Below are 21,099 nucleotides of genomic sequence, written 5' to 3'. Positions count from 1 at the left end.
TCCTGCCTGCCACCTGGCTCTCATCTGTTTCCAAGAAGCTGCATTCTTAGAGGCCACACCCTGGTAAAACCATCTCAGCAGATGAACTAAACCAGGTGTTAAGGGAGGCTAACAAACCTCAACCCCTCTGGTGAGTTAGGGAGACATCTCCCCCAGCCTGTGAAGATTTCTCCTGATGGAATGGGCAGAGGAGAGCAGTTTGTTCCAATGGCCATGAAGGCAGCTGAAGTAGGCATGTGGAGTGCTTAGGCCTTGGTCACACATGGAGGATGCTGTGGTTGTCATCCAGTGTATTCTGGGCCATCACCAGTCATCCTGACTTTTGTCTTGCCACCGGATTTCAGTTAATCTGGAAGAGAAACTGAGGCTAATGACTTTGTGTAACTCTGCCTCACTTAAATCCAATTCACACTCAAGTCATCACTTTATGATGTCATTGGTCCTTTTCAAAAAGTAAGGATGAATAACAATGACAGCTATGAACTCCTGGGCAAGAAGCAGTTGGTGGTTAAAGATTTCTTTAATTTCAGCCTCCAAGCATCTGTCAAGCACTATGAATTATTATATGAACTCACCAGAAGAGTTTAGAAATGGTTGTTCAATATACGATCCAGAATGTCTCATCATTTATCTAGTTACTTTTCAGTCTAATTCAGAGACTAAAACCTGGGAGAATGTTTTGCATTCTTTCCCTTCCCTCCCCGCTATACCCCCCACTTAAAAAAATACTCAAATTACAAATAGCATTTTCAAAAAATATATAAGATCATTTTAATCAAATGTGATAGACATGAAATATATCCATAGCCAAAAAGATAAACACTGGCACTACAGTATCTGTCTCCTTGGACTCCAAGAAATTAGGACCAGAAGAATGTCTGATATTAGCTCTATAAATGCCTAACATTTACTTTAGGTGGCAAGTAAAAAATAAATAATGCTGTATATTCCTGAACTTGCCTCTAATGTTGAATGCACCTCATCCATTTTGATAACTTCTCTAAATTATTAAAATGAGATTCCTTGTGTTTACATGTTTATGTTTCTGTGGAGGTCAACATTCAGTTCTGTATTAAAAGGACAATTTGTAGAAGCATTTTAGTAAAATAATGATTGTAAATTGAAATGTTATATGTCTATTTCCAGGCAATGCTTACAATCAAGAGGAACGTGTTGTATGTGCTGGCTATGACAATGGGGATGTTAAACTATTTGATCTGAAAAAGATGTCTTTGAGATGGGAAACAAATATTAAAAATGGGGTAATGTATATTACTCATGGTCATTTCACAGAATCTTTATACAACCATGTCTGCCACTGAGCTGGAAAAGGGCACACATAAAAAACCCCTTTAGCACAAAGCCTTAAATGTGGATAACCTCACTTCATCCATTGTAAGTTCCAGAATTGTGTTCTGATTCAAAGGTTCACTGACTCTACAAATAAGGATGCTACCTGTGTTCATAAGAATACAGCATCAAAAATTGTGTGAAAAGAAAATTTACAAGGAAAAGAGCCTTTTGTACTAGTTAAAAAAATAAAATGGAGACTTGTTGGCTCATTACTTGGAGGCAGCTTTGTTCATTTTGAGAAAATTATCTAAATATTAATGCTGACATCCTCACGAATGTACTCTTGATTTTTAGGTTTGTAGTGTGGAGTTTGACAGGAAAGACATCAATATGAATAAACTAGTAGCAACATCACTAGAAGGAAAATTCCATGTTTTTGACATGAGAACGCAGCATCCCACCAAAGGGTTTGCATCTGTTTCAGAAAAGGTAGAGTATGAAGGAAATATCTTTGTTAAAAATGAGTTCTTTTATATTTCGATTGAAGAAGATAACTTCTCAGTTGGACTCTGAAATTCTTCCAGGCCTTTTTGAAGAAGACATTGTTTTATAGATAGTGGTAGGCAGGTAGATTTCTCATATTCAGATATAACCTTTAAGCATTTATTTAAACACATGGATATAAAAGGTGAAAAACAGTGAGAGGTCAAAGATGACACCTAGGTTTTGATCCTGAGTGCCTAGGAGCATGGTATTGGCCAGGACAGCATTAGGAAAGTTAGGATTGATTTACAGGTTATTTTCAAAAGTGCTAAAAACTGCTAATGTTCTCTCAATTGATCAGTTTTTGCTTTTTTTAATTGCACATAAAGAGCTTCTACTATCTTATAAATTACCATGTTTTTCATTTTAAAATTTGAACAATTCATATGGTATTAAAATGATGACAAAACAAGAGAATTTAATTATCTACTTTTTACCCAAAGAGGTTATTCTTTTTTGAGATATTAATTAAAAGATAGGCAAAAATATGTTTAATGTAGTAATGATAATATATTTCAGATTCTATAGTGCTTTACAGTTTTCACAAACCTTTCTTTTCTTCCTTCATAACAACCATATTTGAGAGCTTTTTATTATTGTTTTATAGATAAGGAATAGAGGGTAAGAAAATGGCTTGGTTACATTCACACAGAAAAAGATGGGACCTTGATCTTTTTCAGATTTTTATCAAATACCAGCTTTCCCACTTTATAGCCTGTGTGACTGTGTAAGTCATTCATCCTTGCTAGGCCTTAATTTCCCACAAGGGACTGACCTAGATGTCCATGCTGGCCTTCTCCATCTTTGTCTGTAACCCTTTGAAAACAGAGTTCCTTCACTCTTTTGGACTCCAAGTCTTGCAGTTTTTCCAGACAACAACCTATCTAAAGTGTGTTATTTTATGAACTCATTATATCATTACACTAAATAAATTTTTAAAATATTGTGTGTTAATAATAGTTAAATATTTAAATCCATTAAAAGATAAGTGAATTATATTGCACTGTGAAAAGTGGAAAAGGACATTTAGTATTACAACAGCTTTCTCTTTCTAAAATCTCTTAAGCTTTCCTCCTAAAAATAATAGAATCCGGGGGGGGGGGGGGCAGCAGGGTAGCTCAGTGAATTGAGAGCCAGGCCTAGAGACGGGAGGTCCCAGGTTCAAATCTGGTCTCAGACACTTCCCAGCTATGTGACCCTGGGCAAGTCACTTGACCCCCATTGCCTACCCTTACCACTCTTCCACCTAGGAGCCAATATACAGTATTGACTCCGCAAGACAGAAGGTAAGGGTTTAAAAAAAAAATAGAATCCAATTATAATGCAATTCATTATTACATGGATTAGAAAATTACATAATTAAAAATATATCTCCAGAATGGCAACTATGTTTGCATAACCTGTGTTGATCCCATGTCTTGATGTCAATGTTATAAAATATTTCTTATTATTAAATGATCACAGATTTAGAAGTAAAGGGTCTTTAGAGATGGTCTGTTATGTACCTTCATTTTACACATTAGAAATTTGGGGACCAGAAAGATTAAATGATTTGCCAAGGGTCACACAGGTATTAAAAGAGCTAGGATCCTTCATCTCAAAATTGGACTGTCCTTTCACTGTATTATATGATTGCTACTTCATTTTCCTATTTTCTTGATGACTTTTTTTTTAAAGGATATGATGAAAAAGTTTTACCAAAACTGCCAACCATTATAAAAAGTAAAGCATCTTAATTACATTCCAAAAAACTGACCAGTTTCAGTTTATGAAAACTTATATTTGTAGAATTCTTTTTAAAGTGTGTTCTTATTTATCATTTTAATTTGTAACTAGTGATATGATTGTTTCTTTTTAGGCTCATAAATCTACTGTGTGGCAAGTCCGACACCTGCCCCAGAACAGAGAGATCTTTATGACCGCTGGAGGTGCAGGGGGCCTTCATCTGTGGAAGTAGTAAGTCTTTTTTTTTTAATGCATGTTATTCAGATTGGTTTTTGTTTCCTTGACATGAATGTGTTGTTTTTTTTTTAGGTTGTCTATGAACATGAAATAAAAACAAATTGAGCCTTTTTGTATTTGTTCATTCAGTTTAGTACCTTTTAACATAATCTGGAATTTCCTTTTGCTGAGTACATGTTAATGCCCCTACATTTCATTTACATATGTAATTATTCATCTTATATTCACAAAGGTAGCTTTTACCTGAAGGAGTAAAGGACTTGTAAGATATAGAATTATGTTTGATCAGATTATGTACCACCTACATTCATATGGCAAGGAACAATTTTTTTTCACAATCTAATAATCACCATTGTTAGCTTTTTTTATTTTGACAGCAAGAAATAAACTTTAAATTCCCATGTGATGAGATTTTAAGGATATGTAACCATAGAAAATGGCATTTTTATTCTTTTAATTTTAATTCTTCACCCTAGTAACCAGACCAAATAATTCTATTGTCAGCAGCCTTTCAATGAAGCCTTATAAGAATGGAAAGTTTAAACTGTTTCTGATGCCCTTAGCTAAGCAAAATAAACTTGGAAGAAGAAAAATCTTTTTTTCTAAAATTTGGCCCAAGGCAAAATGAAAAAAATTGATAATTTGATAAGAAATGATCAGTATTTCAAAAAATAAGGTTTGATTAGTAGTATAAAAAGCTAGAAGTAGTTTTGAAAAGCAGTGTGGCAATTGGAAAGTACTTGTCAGATCAATCAAGGTTAGGGACAGAAATAAAGCTAAAGTTGCCTCTGAATCACTTAACCAGAAGAATAGATTTAGAAGCAAAATCATTTTCCCCCATAGATGAGAACTGTAGTTGCCTGCACTTGAAAGCTCGAACAGAAAGCTTTGGATGTGCTTGCTAAATGACAAGCAGATTTATTAAATAAGTACTACTAGGATTTGCTAAATTGCCCTCTTCTTTGGACCTTCATCCCATGTCCTTCTCTCACTGGTTAGAGTCAGCTGTCCTTCCCTTGCTGAGCATTGAACCAGATTAGATGGCTCTTAAAGGGGGAGGAAGAAGGAATATAGGTAAGGTGGGGGGAATAGGAAAGTCAGGAATTCATTCTAGAGAGGAAAGACCAGGCTTCTGAACTAGTTTTGCTTAAACTAGCCTGAATTATTTGTATAGAAAAGAATAAGCCAAAAATCCAAATAATTTTTCCCCCAAATTGAAATTGTGTTTGCTCTAGGTTGTAAGCATTCTGATTGCCTCAGAAATGTCTGGGAAATGACAATTGGATTTAAAAGTATGAATTACACTTGATTAGAAATATAAGAAGCTACAATTAATCATGCCATATGCCTATGTAAACTGCAGTAGCCTAGCAGCTCATGATAGAAAGAAGAGCAGGACTACGGGGAAGACTTCATTGTGGCAAAGCTGCGCGTCTCTGCAGGGTCTGGTTACCTGGCTGGCTCTCCCTTTCTGTCCGTTTCTGTTCCGCGTGTCCCTGGGCAGAGGCCTGGGCATTGGGCCGTGCTCTAAGCTCAGGAGCTTCAGCACGGGCTGGCTACAGTGAGGTGGTGTAATCAGGTCGGCCTCTTCGCTGCCCTTCCCTGTTCTCACCCGCATGCTCGGCTCCCGAGTCACAGGCCCTGGGCACTCATCATCTGCTGTTTTCAGCACACAGATGTGTGGGTGTGAGACTGTGCATTTAGAAATAGTCTAGACTGATTTTATTTTTGTTGAGTATTCTGGTCTTAGAAATTCCCTCCATTGATTTAAAGACCATCTAATCCAATTCCCTCATTTTACAAATGAGGAAACAGCCACGTCTTAGTCACCCGCAGTTGTGGTTGTTTGGGCCATTGCACAGTCTGGGCACTGGTCTCCGGTCAGAGACGGGGCCCTCACTCCAGAGCTCCCCTGCTTTTGGTCCACTATGCCATGCTGCCTTTTACACTATATTTGTGTGTATACCATACAACTAGACATACATACATATTTAATATACATGTTTTGTTTATACGTTGTATTAGATGTATTTATAAACATATTTACACATAATTTCAGAAATGGTTCTAGAGATTTGAAAAAACCTTTGAGACTTGAATTAAGTTTTGATCTAACTTAAAAGGCATTTTCTATATAGATGTCTTTTCTCTATTTAATGACTTCAAATTTGGATCCATCACTACTTATTCATCTCTAGGTAGAGAACAGAACTGTGGGACTTTGGGCCCCAAATTATGTTCCCCAATACACAGAGCTTTTTTGCCCTTGACCATTAATGTCTAACTGATGAGAATGGATTAAAATTAATGAGTCACATAAAAACTTTAATGGATAATGGAGAGAAGTTTTTTTTTTCATCTTTATGTGATCTTTTAAATACTTAACAGCTGCAGCTCTTGCCAATAGACACTTAAGCAAAGGGTTTTCCACTTAAACGATTTGTTCATCTGAATGTTTTATTCCTTTTAATTAAAATGAGAAGCAATATGGTCTAAGACAGAGCATTGAGGTTATTTCCCTACCTATTCCTGCTCCATTTTTGATTTGCTATGTGACTCTTAATCATGCTGCCTCCATCAACCTCTGATAGAAAAAAAATAGTTGACACCTACACAACTTGGAGATGATCCAAAGATGAATAAATTTGTATTGACTAGTAACTTTGAACTTAGCCAGAAGAATAGATTTAGAAGCAAAATCACTTTTTTCTCCATATCTCCAATTAAATTCCAAATAAAGTACTTTTATAATCTTTTAAAATATTTTACCTAAGAGTCTTCTAAGTTCATACCTCTGGAAATTGTCAATAATTATACAAAGAGGGGGCAACTAAGTGACTCAATAGATTGAGAGCCAATCCCAGAGATGGAAGGTCCTGGGTTCAAATTTGACCTCAAACACTTTAAGCTATGTGACCCTGGGCAAGTCATTTAACCCCCATTATCTCTCTTCTGTCTTGGAAAAAATATACGGTATTGATTTTAAGATAGAAGATAAGGATTTTTTTAAAAAATCATACAAAGAAATTGAGATTGGGTCTCGAGGCCATGGCAAACTAAAGGAATAGCAGAAGGTAGTCAAGAGGTCTCCATATCAGGCTTGTAGAGTTGGAACGAACCCAACAGAAATCATTTCCATTGGGCAGAGTGTTAAGGCTGGCCTTCAGTAACTGGGTCACTTCTGCATTTCAGAATTGCATCCTTGCACAGGGTGTATGGAAATAGCCTCTAAGGAACAGTCAGAGTAAGACATGCATTTGTAGGATCAGAATGCCCTTTAAACATGTTTTACTAAAGTTTCTTTTGGCTGAGGGTGGGGATTGAATCTTCCTTTGTAGGCCTCCAGATGCCAAAGTTTCTTGAAGTGAATAGGTCAAGGAATTCTTTAGTGCTCTGCTTTTCTATGTGTGTAAGTGAATGCCATAAACTCCACCTGTTTTTAGGTTCTTAACACTTTCACTTTGGTCTTCTTTCCAGTGAATACCCTGTTCAACGTTCAAAGAAGGATTCTGAGGGTGTGGAGATGGGAGTAGCAGGTTCAGTCAGTCTGCTGCAGAATGTAACACTGTCAACACAACCCATTTCCAGCTTGGATTGGAGCCCAGACAAAAGGGGTCTCTGTGTCTGCAGTGCATTTGATCAAACAGTGAGAGTGCTTATTGTTACAAAACTCAATAAAGTTTGATCTAAGAACTTTGGACCTTGGAACTTTCCAGGGAAACATCTTAGAATTTAAGATGTTTGTGTAAAAGGATGACATTTCTGTTTCTGTCTGCTGGTGCTCACTGAACAGAGCTGAGGTTGGTTGGTACCCAAAATGCAAACCAGCATGAAATGTGGCCTGGGATTTGGGGATGTGGAATCCAAGGAGCGATGCTTTCTTTACCTGACTGAGCCTTCACTTGCTACTACAGAGCATGAAAGTGGTAGGGCTCTTTGAATGAACTGCTTTTGGATCAAAGCAATGCATTTTTTAAATTTCCAACAAAACATCTCTATTTTTTTATAATTTTGCCTCTGTTTAATGTGTTCTATATTTCCAGTTTTTCTTTACAACTGTACTTCACTGTGATGTGTACATCATTGTACTGTAAATCATCTATTTAAAAGAATTTGCTTTGAAAATTGCCATAAATTAACCTTAGTAAACATATTCACTCTGGCATTTCAGTGTCACTTTCTTTGCAGTATTTATTAGACCCAGAACCAACCGATTATTTTTTACTCATCAATGCTCTCTTAAAATCTACTCTAAAGCATTATGATTTGCAAAAATCACTTTTCAAAATTTAACAAAATTACTCTTATTATTGAAAGATAAGGATTTCATTTATGTTTCTAAGACTTTTCCATTGTTTTATTATAATCATTTATGACTATTGAAGATGTACAAGATTATGAAGTGTGGGTAGACTGTTGATTTTTGGCAAAGCTTTTTTATATATTTTATATATAAATAAACTTCCAGTTTCTAAATTGTAAAGAGACTCTGTATGATCCTGAATATCAGCTTAATAATAGTAAGGGGGTAAGTTACCAGATATGCTGGTAGGCACAAACAGTGAAGAATACTACTCAGAAAAAGAGTAAAAATTAATTAAAGAAGTCTACTATCTTGAATATCTTGGAACTACTTAATGTTGGGGAAAACTGTTCTCTTTTTATTTTAGCTTATGGTGAAGAATTCCCACCAACTAACACAGATCAACACCTTCAGGGCAATGTATAAATCTTAGGAGGCTTTCCTGGGATGCTAAGAGGTCCAGTGACTTTTTTAACAAGGTCACACAGCCATCCAGGATGTGTCCATAACAAGACCCAAGGACCTTGTCCCTCCCATCATTTTATTACAGAGCAATCATCAATATTTATAACAGTGATCCTAGGAAAGATTTGGTGGGATCTGCACATAACTCCTGTCTACAAGAAAGCATGTCACATTATAAGAAAACACCCATCAAAAATAGTTGTTTTTCCTTCATAGGAGATACTTCAGTTATCCAGATAATCAGCTTCTTTAGAATAGTTCATTAGTGTTGGGTTGGAATTAAGGCAGCCAGTTTTTGAGCAGAGAATACTTATTTTTAGCTACTATTAAGCAGTAGCTTTTGCCTTTATTAATTTTTTAATCTAGTTTTTACATGTATAAGAATCCTTCAAGGCTCACTTTCCTCATTCTTGCAGGCCTCAGAGGTTAGCTTCCCAGAGAGCAATGACTGCTTCTTCCTTCAGGGTTCTAGGAACCACCAGCTTGATGAGCTAAGGTTTTCTAGTAGTGTTACTCAAAGGCTGCCCCAACTGATGAGTTCCCCATTGATTTTCAATTAGCCAGCCATACTTAGTTTTCAGAAAGAGTCATTCACTAAATAGGTAGAGTAACAATTGTTAAAGAAACGTTCCAAAATTCGGGCTACTCTACCCTTTCACAAACAGGGTCCCTGGGAAAAATGGGCAAAGATTTTGAGGGTTAGACTGACAAATCCCAATCACTGGAAATCCTGTTCTCCCTTTGGGGAATCCTCATGAAGTTCCCCATAGATGTAGCTTTCTTTTGGGCTCGGAGAGTTGTGGTCCTGTAGGATTCTGAATCTGCTTTTCCTTGCTATGTCTAATTTGTTCTGTGTGTCTCAGCTCTTGATGCAGATAGAGCCATCAGACAGAGCTTCTGGGGTGTGCTGCAATGGAAGCTGTTCCAAAGAGCTCCAATTCTTTTCTAAATTTACAATTTCATTGCCTAATCAGTGGGAAGGAGTAAGTGTAACACTCTGCTGTGGTTCACTTCCCTGGCTCCCATGCCCCTTATCCCTCACTGCCCATTTCTTCAAGTGAAACACTCTAAAATGTTTCTAGTCCTTTGGGGAAGCTTCCAAAAACAATTGCTGGCATCCAAGCTTACAAACTATGTGTGTGTAAACACATATACATATATTGCATATATATTTACACACACACATATATATATATAAGTATATATGTATATATATATACACATATGTACCTATACATATACCAATCCCCAATTAACCAAACCAATCCCCAAATGCTTCTTTTCTGTCATCACCCAGTTTCATCTAATGATGAAACCTTGTCATTCCTAAAACTGATTAAGGATTTTTCAGACCTAGTTTATACTTTTGATTGATTGAATAATCAAGTATTTTTTAAACAACTGCTCTGTGCCTGTCACTATTAAGGATACGAGTCTGAGATTTTTGTGTCCATCTAAGATACGTATCTCCAATGATTATCTAAATATGGTTTGCAGGCAGATGGAATGAGCAGAAATATATGGATTCTGCCATACCTCACTCAAAAAAAGCCTGATTTCCAGCTTGAGAGGAATATAAGAAATTTAAGGGTTTGCCTAAAATATATGAAAATTATAAATAATATGGCGGTCACCGATATAAAATATTATAGCTCAAGCCAAATGACTTTCAATAGTTTTTATTTGTAAAATAGGTGGAGAGAGTGAAAGTCAAGAAATACAAAAAGAGGGTAGAGAAGATATTTAGCCTATCACACTAAATATTTCTCTGGTACTCAACTCAGCCTGGCACGACTTTTTAACCCTCCTCTGGAATTTCTCTCTCTCCAGAAGTCAGGAAAGGAAAGCCAGCGGTTCACTCACCCAAGTTCCCTCCAAGAGACAGTTCGAGCTAAAGACGGTGATCTGTTGAGGATGACCTGTCGAGGATGACTCCTGAAGCTCATCTCTAGCCCCAGAAATTCAGGGCTTTTATAGTGACTTCTTGTCCCTTCCCCTCTTCATAGGGACCAATCACGGCTTTTCAAATTATCTAGCACTGCCCAGGGTGGGCAGTGTCTTTCGGGATCCACTTCTCATCCTCTGGAGGTAAACTCTCATCAAAAGGATTCACAATTTCCCAAATGACTTGTTTTGAATGGGCTGCAAAGCTCCTGAACACTTTTACTTAGTGTCTGGTGAGGTACTAAGTAAGGTTACTTAAGTTACTATTAACCAAGTATTAACTCAAAATAGACAAAGAGAATAAAGAGTTCCCTTTCACAAATGTTAACTCAAAACAGTCAAAGAGAATAAAGAATTCCCTTTCACAGAAACAAGAGAAAGACCACCCCTGTGTGCTTCCTTCCTTTGCCTCTCTCCAAGAAGGGTATCATGCTAGAGTTATATTGTATGTTCCCCCACAAACATTGCTGGTTTAAGGGTATAAGTCTGGTTAAGAATAAAAGTTCTTTCTCTAGTCCTTAGCCCTTAGGTTACATTTGCTAGTTTGAATTCTTCTCATCGAATCCTGGTTACAGACATACTCAAATCACTACTTAACAAATAGTAAATCCATTTGCCCAAACAAAGTTATATAGATTGGAATATAACAAAAATACACAAGAAAAAATGAACTCTTGGCTGAGAGTGAGATGGGATCCAGCTCAAATCAAGAGAGAGTAACTGATCTCACACAAGGGAAAATTCAAAGATCATTGATATCTCTGGAGGGTAATTTAATTTTTGAGTGATGACTGGAAGCTAGGAGTCAGAGAAGAGGTAGTGGAAGAGCCAGTGCAGACAACTTAGCCCGTGGCACATAGATGAAAAGAGACTTTGGGGAGAAAGAAAATTGATCAATTACAAAAAGAACTGGACTTGGTCTTCCATCCTAAGCCAGCTTCTTCTCTCCAGCAACCATCAATTTAGCGAACAAAAATGTTTTGGTTTTTTTTTTTTTTTTTTCCATTAACAACAGCCAGTTTTAAATCCTACGCCATCTTTCTATTCTAATGTAGTTTGGAAATGTGCAGTGAAACATAATTCTTTCCATAATGTAATCTAGAGAAACCTAGATGTACACAAAAGGAGAAAGACACCAATAAGGCTTTTTTTTTTTTTTTTTTTTTAACTAGGCTATATCTTCTTAGAAATACATGTGGCTCTAATAGGTCATACACATGATCTGTTTTTGTATTTATAAAGGACAATAGTTTTCCATCTATGAATTTCTAAGGAGCTTTGCAGCCCATTCAAAATTGTATGAGCGTCCAATAAAACACAACACTGGATCCTGCTTAAGGCGCTCATAGCTCTGACCTGACTCCTTTGCTTTGACTTTTTCCTCCTAGATAAAACAAAGATAACTCAATCCTTACTGTGCATTTAGAAGCCACAGTTTACAGGCTTGCTATGAAGAAGTGGGGTGCTCTGCCCCCTGGTGGGAATATCTGTGCATTGCAGATCTTTAGGAACCTCCACAAGAAAAAAGTGAGGTTTCTTTTTGAAAGAAGGACAAATAGGAGACCAGATGGAAATATGTTTTCCATAAGAACACATTCCATGAGAACAGATTGAATTACCTGCCAGCACAGGGAGGGGGGAGGAAAGGGAGGGAGGGAAATGAGTTCGATCATATAACTTGGGAAAACTAGTGTGGAAATTTGTTTTGACGTAATTGGCAGATAGATAGATAGATAGATAGATAGATAGATAGATAGATAGATAGATAGATAGATAGATGGAGAGAGAGAGAGAGACAGACAGACAGACAGACAGATGTTAGATAGATAGATAGACAGACAGATAGATAGATATAGATAGATAGATCAATAGATAGACAGACAGACAGATGTTAGATAGATAGATAGATAGATAGTTGGATGGATAGACAGACAGACAGATAGACATAGATAGATGGATAGATAGATAAATAGACAGATAGATAGATAGATAGATAGATAGATAGTTGGATAGATAGACAGACAGTCAGACAGACAAATAGAAGATCTTTTTGTTTAATGTTCAAAGATTGTATGTTTCTAGTTATCAAAATATAAACTTCAAAAGAAAGAAAGCTCACAAAATGAGTTCCTCCTTAAACGTTCAATATTCTTCTGGAAAGACCAGGCAGACATTTCCTAAGGAGAGTAAAAAAAAAAAAAAAAATGCCTCTTTGGATGAAACCACATAGTATAATTGTGCCTCTCAGACTTATTCCTGGAGATTTGTGCATAGATATAATTTCCATGCATAGAATCTGTTTTTTTTTTCAATGTGCCATTGAAAGGTAACACATGAAGGCAGCTAGGTGATAGAGTAAATAGAACCCTGGGTCTGTAGTCAAGAAGATATTAATTCAAATCTAGCCTCAGACATTCATAACTGTATGACCCTCAACAAGTCACAACCTCTGCTGCCTCATTTTCCTCATCTATAAAATGAGTACAACAAAAGCATCTGCCTCCCAAGATTGTTTTCAGGATCAAATGAGATTATATGGGGCTTTTAAAACTAATGTGCTATATTCACACAAGCTTCTATTCCTAAGAAGGAATGTAACCTGAACTTGGAATGAAAATAAGGATCCTATGAGGCAGAGTTGAAGAGGGAAGATTTTGGAGGACCTCCTAAGCAAAGGTACAGAGGGAAGATATGAAACACGTGTGAGGAACAGCAAGAAGGGTGATTTAGCTGGACTCTAGAGTGATTGATGGGAAATCATAGTTAAAAACCATAGATATCTCAGATTGAAGAGCCTCTCCAATCACAACAGATTAAAGCTCATGTCTTTTTGTAGTTTTGTTTTAATTACTAATCAGCTGCATATGTGTTTTATAGAATTTTTTTATATTTTGTCTATAATTTATTTTATAGAAACCCTCTTAGGTTTTAGGGACAGAAGAACTAAAAGAAGGAAATTCTTTTAGGAATAATGAACACAAGTTTTAAAGTGAAACACCCTTGATATCCTCATCTATTTGAAACTAAAGAAACCACCTTTCTGAGTATCTTGTTTTCCACTTTCCCTTTTTAACCAAAACCTGAAAGATGCCCTAACTTTGTATCTCTCAAATTGAATCATAGAATTTTCTAGAAACCTAACCCAACCTCCTCCTCTTAGAGTGGAAGAAAAGAAAACCTGCAGAAGAGAAGTGATGCCTTTGGTCATACTGTTCATGAAAGAGCAAAGCCTAGATCCCAGATTTCCCGATTTTCCATCCAATCTTGTCTTCTTCTTGTTTTCTTCTTGCTTTGGACAAGGCAGTCTCCTCTCACTGTCAGAGAGGTACTACTAACCTTTCTCCCACAACAAGACAAAGAACAGGTGAGCAAACAAGCCTTGTCATTCATTGATAAAAAGAGGAAGCAAATAAACTGGGAAAGTGAAGAGGTAAAATTGTGTTTGCTTTTTCGAATGAGTTTGGAATGAGTTTATTCTTTTCCTGGTTAAGAGATAAACATTAGGTGCTTATAAAGTCACTGGTTTCAGTAAATACTTTTGGACAGATAGGTATGGAATGTGAGCCTTAAGTCCAGTACTAAAAAAACTGTCATTAACAGTAACAAGACTCCATCTGTGGATGGCTCCAACCTAAGTGGCTTTTTCTCATTCAGCCCTAGATCCAAGAAGTTGATATGACCCCAGTGAAAAATATCTCATGAATACCGTCTCTCATTTTATTCTCACAACAACTCTAGGAGGTAGAGGTTATTATCACCCTTCTTTTACAGAAGCGGAAGCTGAGGCAGGCAGCATTTAAATCACTTGCAAATGGTCACACAACTAGTAAGTGGCTGAGGCTGGATCGTCTTCGATATACCTTGGAACAGTCCTTTCCCATTAAGGAATAGCTTGAATCTAAAAATTATTTCCCCCTAGACTAAGAGGATGTAGGAATAATTCCAGACTCGTACCACATCTCTAAGGAGAATAAAGTGACCAGCCTCTGGCCCCAATCTCCTGCCTCCCTCCCCTTCTGCCAAGAATCATCAAAATCTCCCTCGGAGAAGGGGCAGGGGTAGATTTTTGCTCCCTTTAGTCTTGCATTTAGACACACTCATGGGGACCCAAATAATCCCACACAACACAGCCCCACCACCAGACCCTCTGCAGTATTTTCTGTTCCAGGAAGTAAAAGCTGTTCTCCATCTGGTATGTATTCCTTACCTCAAGTGCTTATATAGGAACTGGATTAGACATGAGATGGAGTTGGAGATTTTCCTGGAGTAAACACCAGGTGGGAGCAATGAGCCAAAGAGATAATGACCCTTTTGGTAGGCTGCCAGGATGGGACGTGGGCACTCAGAAACTCATCCAGGAGAGGGCTAAGCCTGATCAGGCAGAGAAGAAAGGGGCGAGCATTCAAGGTGAAAAGAAAGACACCAATGAAAACATGAAGCAGAGAATGTTCATGAACCAAAAGATCAGCAGGATTAGAGAGAAGAAAGCATTTAAGGAAATAAAGGTAAACTGAGTTTCAGCAAAATTCTCCACTCATGTCTTTTTCCAAGGCTTTGAGAGATCAAGGAAGTGACCCTGATTACACCGAATCTGTGATGGAGCTTCTGGAAGATCTTTGATCGCAGCCTCGTTACCTGAATATGTGTTGTCATCAGACGACCAACCTAACCAAGTTCATGGATGGCCAGAAAGCTGACCACCAGGTAGAGAATGTTTTGTCCAAAGCAACTAGTTCATTGAAAGCTTCAAGGGCAAGAATTGTGCCTGAGACTTATTTGTTGTCCTCTCGCTGTTTGGCTGTGAGGTCTCTTGCTCACGGCAAGTACTTACTAAATATTTGTAATCATCAAAGGATGGATGTGTTAAATCAGATAGCATCCTAGTACCAAACACTCAGCCCTGCAGTGTATCAGCTCTGGGTGCACAGTGACTCCTTAAGAGCAGGCAGGAGAGGACTGGCAGAGGATGCTCCCTCCATCAGGCTTCCATGGCGCAATGGGTGGCTCCATTGGGAGCCGCCATTAGTATTCCCAGCACCAATGGCTATTTCTAAGAAGAGTACATTCTATCTAACTATTTAAGGGATGCATGACCCTCTGTAAAGGGAATGAAAAGGGGTGAAACCTCCCATTCAAAGGTCTAGGCTGCAGCCCAAAGAGGTGGAAAGGAAAATGGGATTTTTCATTAAGGCCAGCCCTCTCCAAAGAGCCAGCAATTTTTTACAATTTTGCCTTGAGGAAAAGCTGCCCGTGGGAAACAGCTGGATCAATGGTTCCCAAACTTTTTTGGCCTACCGCCCCCTTTCCAGAAAAAATATTACTTAGCCTCCAGGAAATTAAATTTTTTAAAAATTTTAATAGCAATTAATAGAAAAGATAAATGTACCTGTGGCCATCACCACCTCCCTGGATCGCTGCAGCACCCATTTTGGGAATCACTGAACTGGATCCTCAAGATTGGGATATTGTTTACTGGGTCCAAGATGGCAGGGTCTAGAAGTGCCCAGATAGACCTGGCACTTATCCCCAGCAGAAGATGTCCATGAAAGCTTAAAGAAAAGATGACAAGAGTTAACTGAATCCATTCCATTCTACAAAAAATAAAGAGCCATCTATCTGGGGGAACAACTCCTAGAGATGACTGGCCTGGCAAAAATCCTAATAGCTGTAGCTACTGGACACTAGAAAAGAAAGTTTGTTCCACCAAAATCCTTGCTAGCACAGTTAAATGTAAATCTCTACCTCTCAACCCACATGCCTATTTGCTTCTCTAGATACAAATAAAGATATGCTTGTGTATTTTGGGGTGTCTTTTATTTATTTTATTTTTTAGCTGTAAAATTAGTTAATTTTCTAATTGAAATTTTTATTTAATTAATTAATTTAGAATATTTTTCCATGGTTACATGATTCATTTTCTTTCCCTCCCCTCACAAAAACCCCGTAACCCATGCACAATTCCACTGGGTTTTACATGTATCAAGACGTATTTCCAGATTATTGATACTTGCAGGTGACCATTTAGAGTCTACATCCTTTGGGTGTCTTTTAAAGACATAGGATGAGCATCTAGGTAGTACAGTGGCTAGATGGCCAGGATGGGAATCAGAAGGAAATATGACCTCAAATACTTCCTAAATGACCCCGGGCGAGGAGTCACTTAACCCAATTGCCTAGCCCTTACCATTCTTCTGCCTTGGAACCAATACTACATATTGATTCTAAGACAAAAAGTAAAGGTTTTAAAAAAAGACAGTGTGGTGTAGAATAAAGAACATTGGATTTTTAGACTCTAGAGAGCCCCGGTTTTGAACCCCACCTTGTACATTTTTCTTAGCGTCTCAGTTTCCTCAACTGAGAAATGAGCGTATTAACTGCAGTGCCTATCTCGTAAAGGCATTTGGCGATTCAAATGAGATAAAGTACTAAAAACATATTGCATGAGGCACTCTATAAATGCCAGTCATTATTAACAAACTCACCTCAACTCTGTGTGTTGCTTAGCCACAGAAACATACAAAACATTTTAAGAAGGCAGAATCTGCTCAAAAGCAGACACGGCAATGCGAACATAGAGGAGCCACATGGCAAACACAGAAAGTGGGAGCTGGACTGTCCACCTGACGGAGCAGCCCCGGAGCCCGCGCCACCCGAAGGACTCAGGACAACAAAGAGTTAACAAGGCACTCGCGAGAACTGAACTTCAATGATGAGGGAATGCGAGAACTGGGAGACCCGTAGCCTTAAGTGACCGATTCTGGGGGACCAGAATTCCTTCTAGCTAGCCTGCGTGCCTGTCCCGATGTCTGGCACCAAGTGTCACAAGCTGCAGCCCGCTAGAAAAGCGGGGAAAGGCGGAAGGGGGTGAAAATGTGAGGAAAACCACTCCTCATCCTTCCATGCCGCATGCAGCAGCGAGTCAGAGCTGCCAATAAGGACCCATTAATCTTGAGTAAGCTCCGGTCATCACATTTATTCAATAGCAAATATGGATTGTTCAGCTAAACGCACCATAACTTACACCAGAGTTGCTACTAAATTGGTCTACTGGTATTCATCATTGTAATAAAATTGTCTAATTGAAAAAGTCCATATTGACAAACCGACAGGAAGTACATTGACCTAATAGTTTTTGAATTATTAAGCCTGCAGTTTCTTATTGCATACGACTGTTGCATTTTTAATAGGGTAGCCCTTCTCTGAAAGGAGTCCACGGGATTATCCTTGGAGAGTCTTGAGGTTAAAGTGGACTCTGCTCGCAATAATAAGTCATATTTGTATAGTGCTTTAAGGTTGCAAAGCCCTATACTTATTACAATCCTATGAAGTAGGGAGTGCAAGGATTATCAACCCATTTCACTGATGTGGAATCTGAGGTACAAAAAGGTTGACAAAGTGACTTGCCCATGAGGAAATAGGAAAGGAAGGAAGGAAGGAAGGAAGGAAGGAAGGAAGGAAGGAAAAGAAAGAAAGTCTCCCATGAATTTCAGGATGAGTGATGCCTAGGTTATGTGTCCTTGAAAACCTGGGCACTGATTTGGACCTGCTAGGAAAGAAGTGAAGAGACACTCTTCTAGGAAGACGTTGCTGCTTCCTGAACTAGTATTTCCTATGAAAAATGTATTCTTGCTTATGGTACTCTGAGTAGAATTCTGGCAGGAAAATTTGCCACTAAAAAGACCTGTTTTCACTGTGCTTGTGGGACTGGAAGGGGAAAAGAAAAGGACAAAAATCACCTCCCCCTCATTTTTTCCTTTTTTAGCTCAGTATAATCTGCATGTGTCTGGTTCAATAACATGCTCTGCTGGAAATGGGCCTTCAACAGAATGCTTTAGCTATTTCCCTCTCCCACCTCCACTTTTGTTCTCAGTTAAGGTGGTAGACTTCTTCAGCAATAAGAAGAAATGGAAAAAAGAAGCACAGATTGTGTACCTTCATTTTCCTCCAAATTCTGTCCTGACACCCACCGTTCCCCCTTCCCTCCTCCCCCCCTCCTCCTCCCCCCCTCCCCCCTGCAATACATCCCTATCTGTCAGTGTTGGGCATAATAACTTCTATTTCTGGAAGCATGAGAGAAAGAGGCAGCAAGGGGTAGTNCCTCCTCCTCCCCCCTCCCCCCTGCAATACATCCCTATCTGTCAGTGTTGGGCATAATAACTTCTATTTCTGGAAGCATGAGAGAAAGAGGCAGCAAGGGGTAGTACATCAAGGGACAGATACACAGTCAGGAAGAGCTGGGTTCAAAGTCTGCCTTGATACCTATGAGTTAAATGATCCTGAGAAAATCAAATCATCTTTCTTTGCCTGTTTTCTCATTGCAAAATGAGACTTTGCCCTGTGAAGTTCCTCCTAGCTTTCAAACTATGACCCTCTGGACCTCGTGGAAGATGACAGAATAAAATGAAGTATCATAATAAATTCTAATACGTGTTAATAGTCATCGAATAAGCTGTACCTTGACTACCTGGAAAGACTTTGCTTCTTATATTTCAAAAGATCAATGATGTTGTTTATATAGAATTTCAGATATTCCTTTCACCAGTGTAGACTCTACCCTATTCAAAACATCTCATCCTGTTTGACTCTTGCCAGCATTCTCCCATAGAGTATCCAGAGAGGCTCAATCTAACACACTGGAGACCTTCCTCTTTCTTTCCACATTTTATCAGTATCATGCACCTGGGCTTCTTTATCTGTTATTTCTTCCTCTTGCTCCATGACCAGCCTCCTTCCTTTTCTGATCCTCTGTTTTCTGAGTGATATCCCTGATGCCTCTTTTTGCCCATAGCTCATCAACAGGAATGTGCTACCACCTATTTAGGTCTACCATATGCCTATCTCTATTCATTGACTGTAGTTTTCATAAGGTGATTAAATAATGGCACTTTCCAAGCTTTTATTTTTCCCCAACTAATAAGACAGGATATTTTCTTGCCCAAATGGAGTGGGAGTCCCAAAGTGCCTTTATAATTGTCCACTCTCGGGCATGGCACCCTTTCTCTCTGCTCCTAGTCTGAGCTAGTACACTTCCACTAGTTGAGCAAATATTCATTTTGTTACCCAAATAGGGTTGCCATATTTGACATATAGATGCGATATATACTGATGGAAGGATGCTCCTGAAAGTTGACCAATAGAAGAAGGAGACAAACACTAGGATATATGAAACCAATCTGAATTTGTGCCATTTAAGTATAAGCTTTTTCACCTGTCCCATTTTGTCTTTCCTAAATCTGACCACATTCTATAGATATGTAGATTAAGATTTACAGATTTACATGTAGATTAAGAAATACAGATTGTAGAATAAGATCAATCTTCAAATTTACACACAGAGCATTGCCCATATGTAGAGAAACCCTTGGCTCAGAGAAAAATATTAAATTAAGATAATTTTATTGAGTTAGAGGACATTAAATCAAAACAAGCTAATAAAAAAAGGGTTTGTTTTCAAAAATCCAATAGATGTGTTTTCTGTTCACCTCATTTTAACACTAATAACAAAAATAATTTTAAATATTACCTTCAACTTTGTCCCTCCACCCAGCCCCATTTCTGAATTTGGTAAAAGTATTTTCTTATTATAATTGTTTTTTAAGGTCTGAATCAAAATTTCCTCTGTACCTGGGCCAATTTTATCTGCCCATTTACAGTCTGGTTGTCCTAAATATATCCCTAAAGAGACAAAGGTTATGGGGCTTCTCTAGATTGTCAGATTGCACAAAAGAGAAATAACTGGGTCAGATCAGCAGGAAACATGTTTAGAAATCAAGAAAAAGAATGAATTTTATATAACTTATAGATCATTGAGTGTAACTTCTTCATTTTACAGCTGAGGAAACAGATCACCCAGAAAGGATGGGTGACTTGCTCAAGTTTACCAAGACCCTCAAAAAGGGTAGTTGACTTGCTCAAGGTCACAAACCTAATTATCAGAAGGCCTGGGTCTTGAACTCAGATTTCCTTTTAGATGGGCAGGGTTTAAGGAAAGGAACTTATTAAGTTCAGAATAGTAAGGGGAAAAATGGAAATCTGATATCTATTAAAGTCAGACTGAAGAACTAAGGGAACCTCTCATCTTTAGGGAAAGATTTATGGAAAATCTCAAGAGAAAAAAGTACAGATCCAAGAATGGTCAGGGTGACAGAACCTGAGGTTTAAGTCAGTTTCAGCAGGGATTGATTCTATTGGCTCTGTTTAATATTTAGCTCATGTGAAGAGTGAGGTGGAGGTTTATGTGGCAACTATTAAATTTTATGTTCTTCTCAGTATGCTTCCTTGTCTGATGATGAATGTAGCATTTCTTTATTTTTATGCCATCTTGTCTGCATTCCTTACATGAAGCTGTGGGTGATTGATTTGTTAGCCATTAAGTCTGATTTAATGTTTTCATATGACCTGTTACTACCATAAGGGAAATAAAGTGGAAAACATTTAAGGAGGGAAGAAGTTACCATGCCGTAATAAGTTGGTCCAATTCTCCCTTCTCATCCACTTGTGTATAGGATTATCGGGTCCAAGTGTGTATGTGTGGGCATGTGTGTGCATTTGTGTGTGTGTGTGTGTGTGTGAGAGAGAGAGAGAGAGAG

The 21,099-nt window shown here is 38.1% G+C and overlaps 1 protein-coding gene across 1 annotated transcript in view; it reads left to right on the top strand.

Moving 5' to 3' along the window:
- DNAAF10 (dynein axonemal assembly factor 10) overlaps nucleotides 1–8,281 on the top strand; it is a 32,572-nt gene extending 24,291 nt beyond the window's left edge. Inside the window, exons 5-8 of the mRNA XM_044663393.1 lie at nucleotides 1,147–1,262; nucleotides 1,648–1,782; nucleotides 3,695–3,792; nucleotides 7,276–8,281. Coding sequence (XP_044519328.1) covers nucleotides 1,147–1,262; nucleotides 1,648–1,782; nucleotides 3,695–3,792; nucleotides 7,276–7,483 — 557 coding nt within the window. The 3' untranslated portion in view covers nucleotides 7,484–8,281. The remainder of the gene's footprint in view (nucleotides 1–1,146; nucleotides 1,263–1,647; nucleotides 1,783–3,694; nucleotides 3,793–7,275) is intronic.
- Nucleotides 8,282–21,099: the final 12,818 nt, after the last annotated feature.

The sequence above is a fragment of the Gracilinanus agilis genome, chromosome 2 (assembly GCF_016433145.1).
Source record: "Gracilinanus agilis isolate LMUSP501 chromosome 2, AgileGrace, whole genome shotgun sequence".
NCBI classification, from domain to species: Eukaryota; Metazoa; Chordata; class Mammalia; order Didelphimorphia; family Didelphidae; genus Gracilinanus; species Gracilinanus agilis.
The sequence above is the reverse complement of the archived record's forward strand: the minus strand, read 5'-3'. Positions and strand labels throughout refer to the sequence as shown.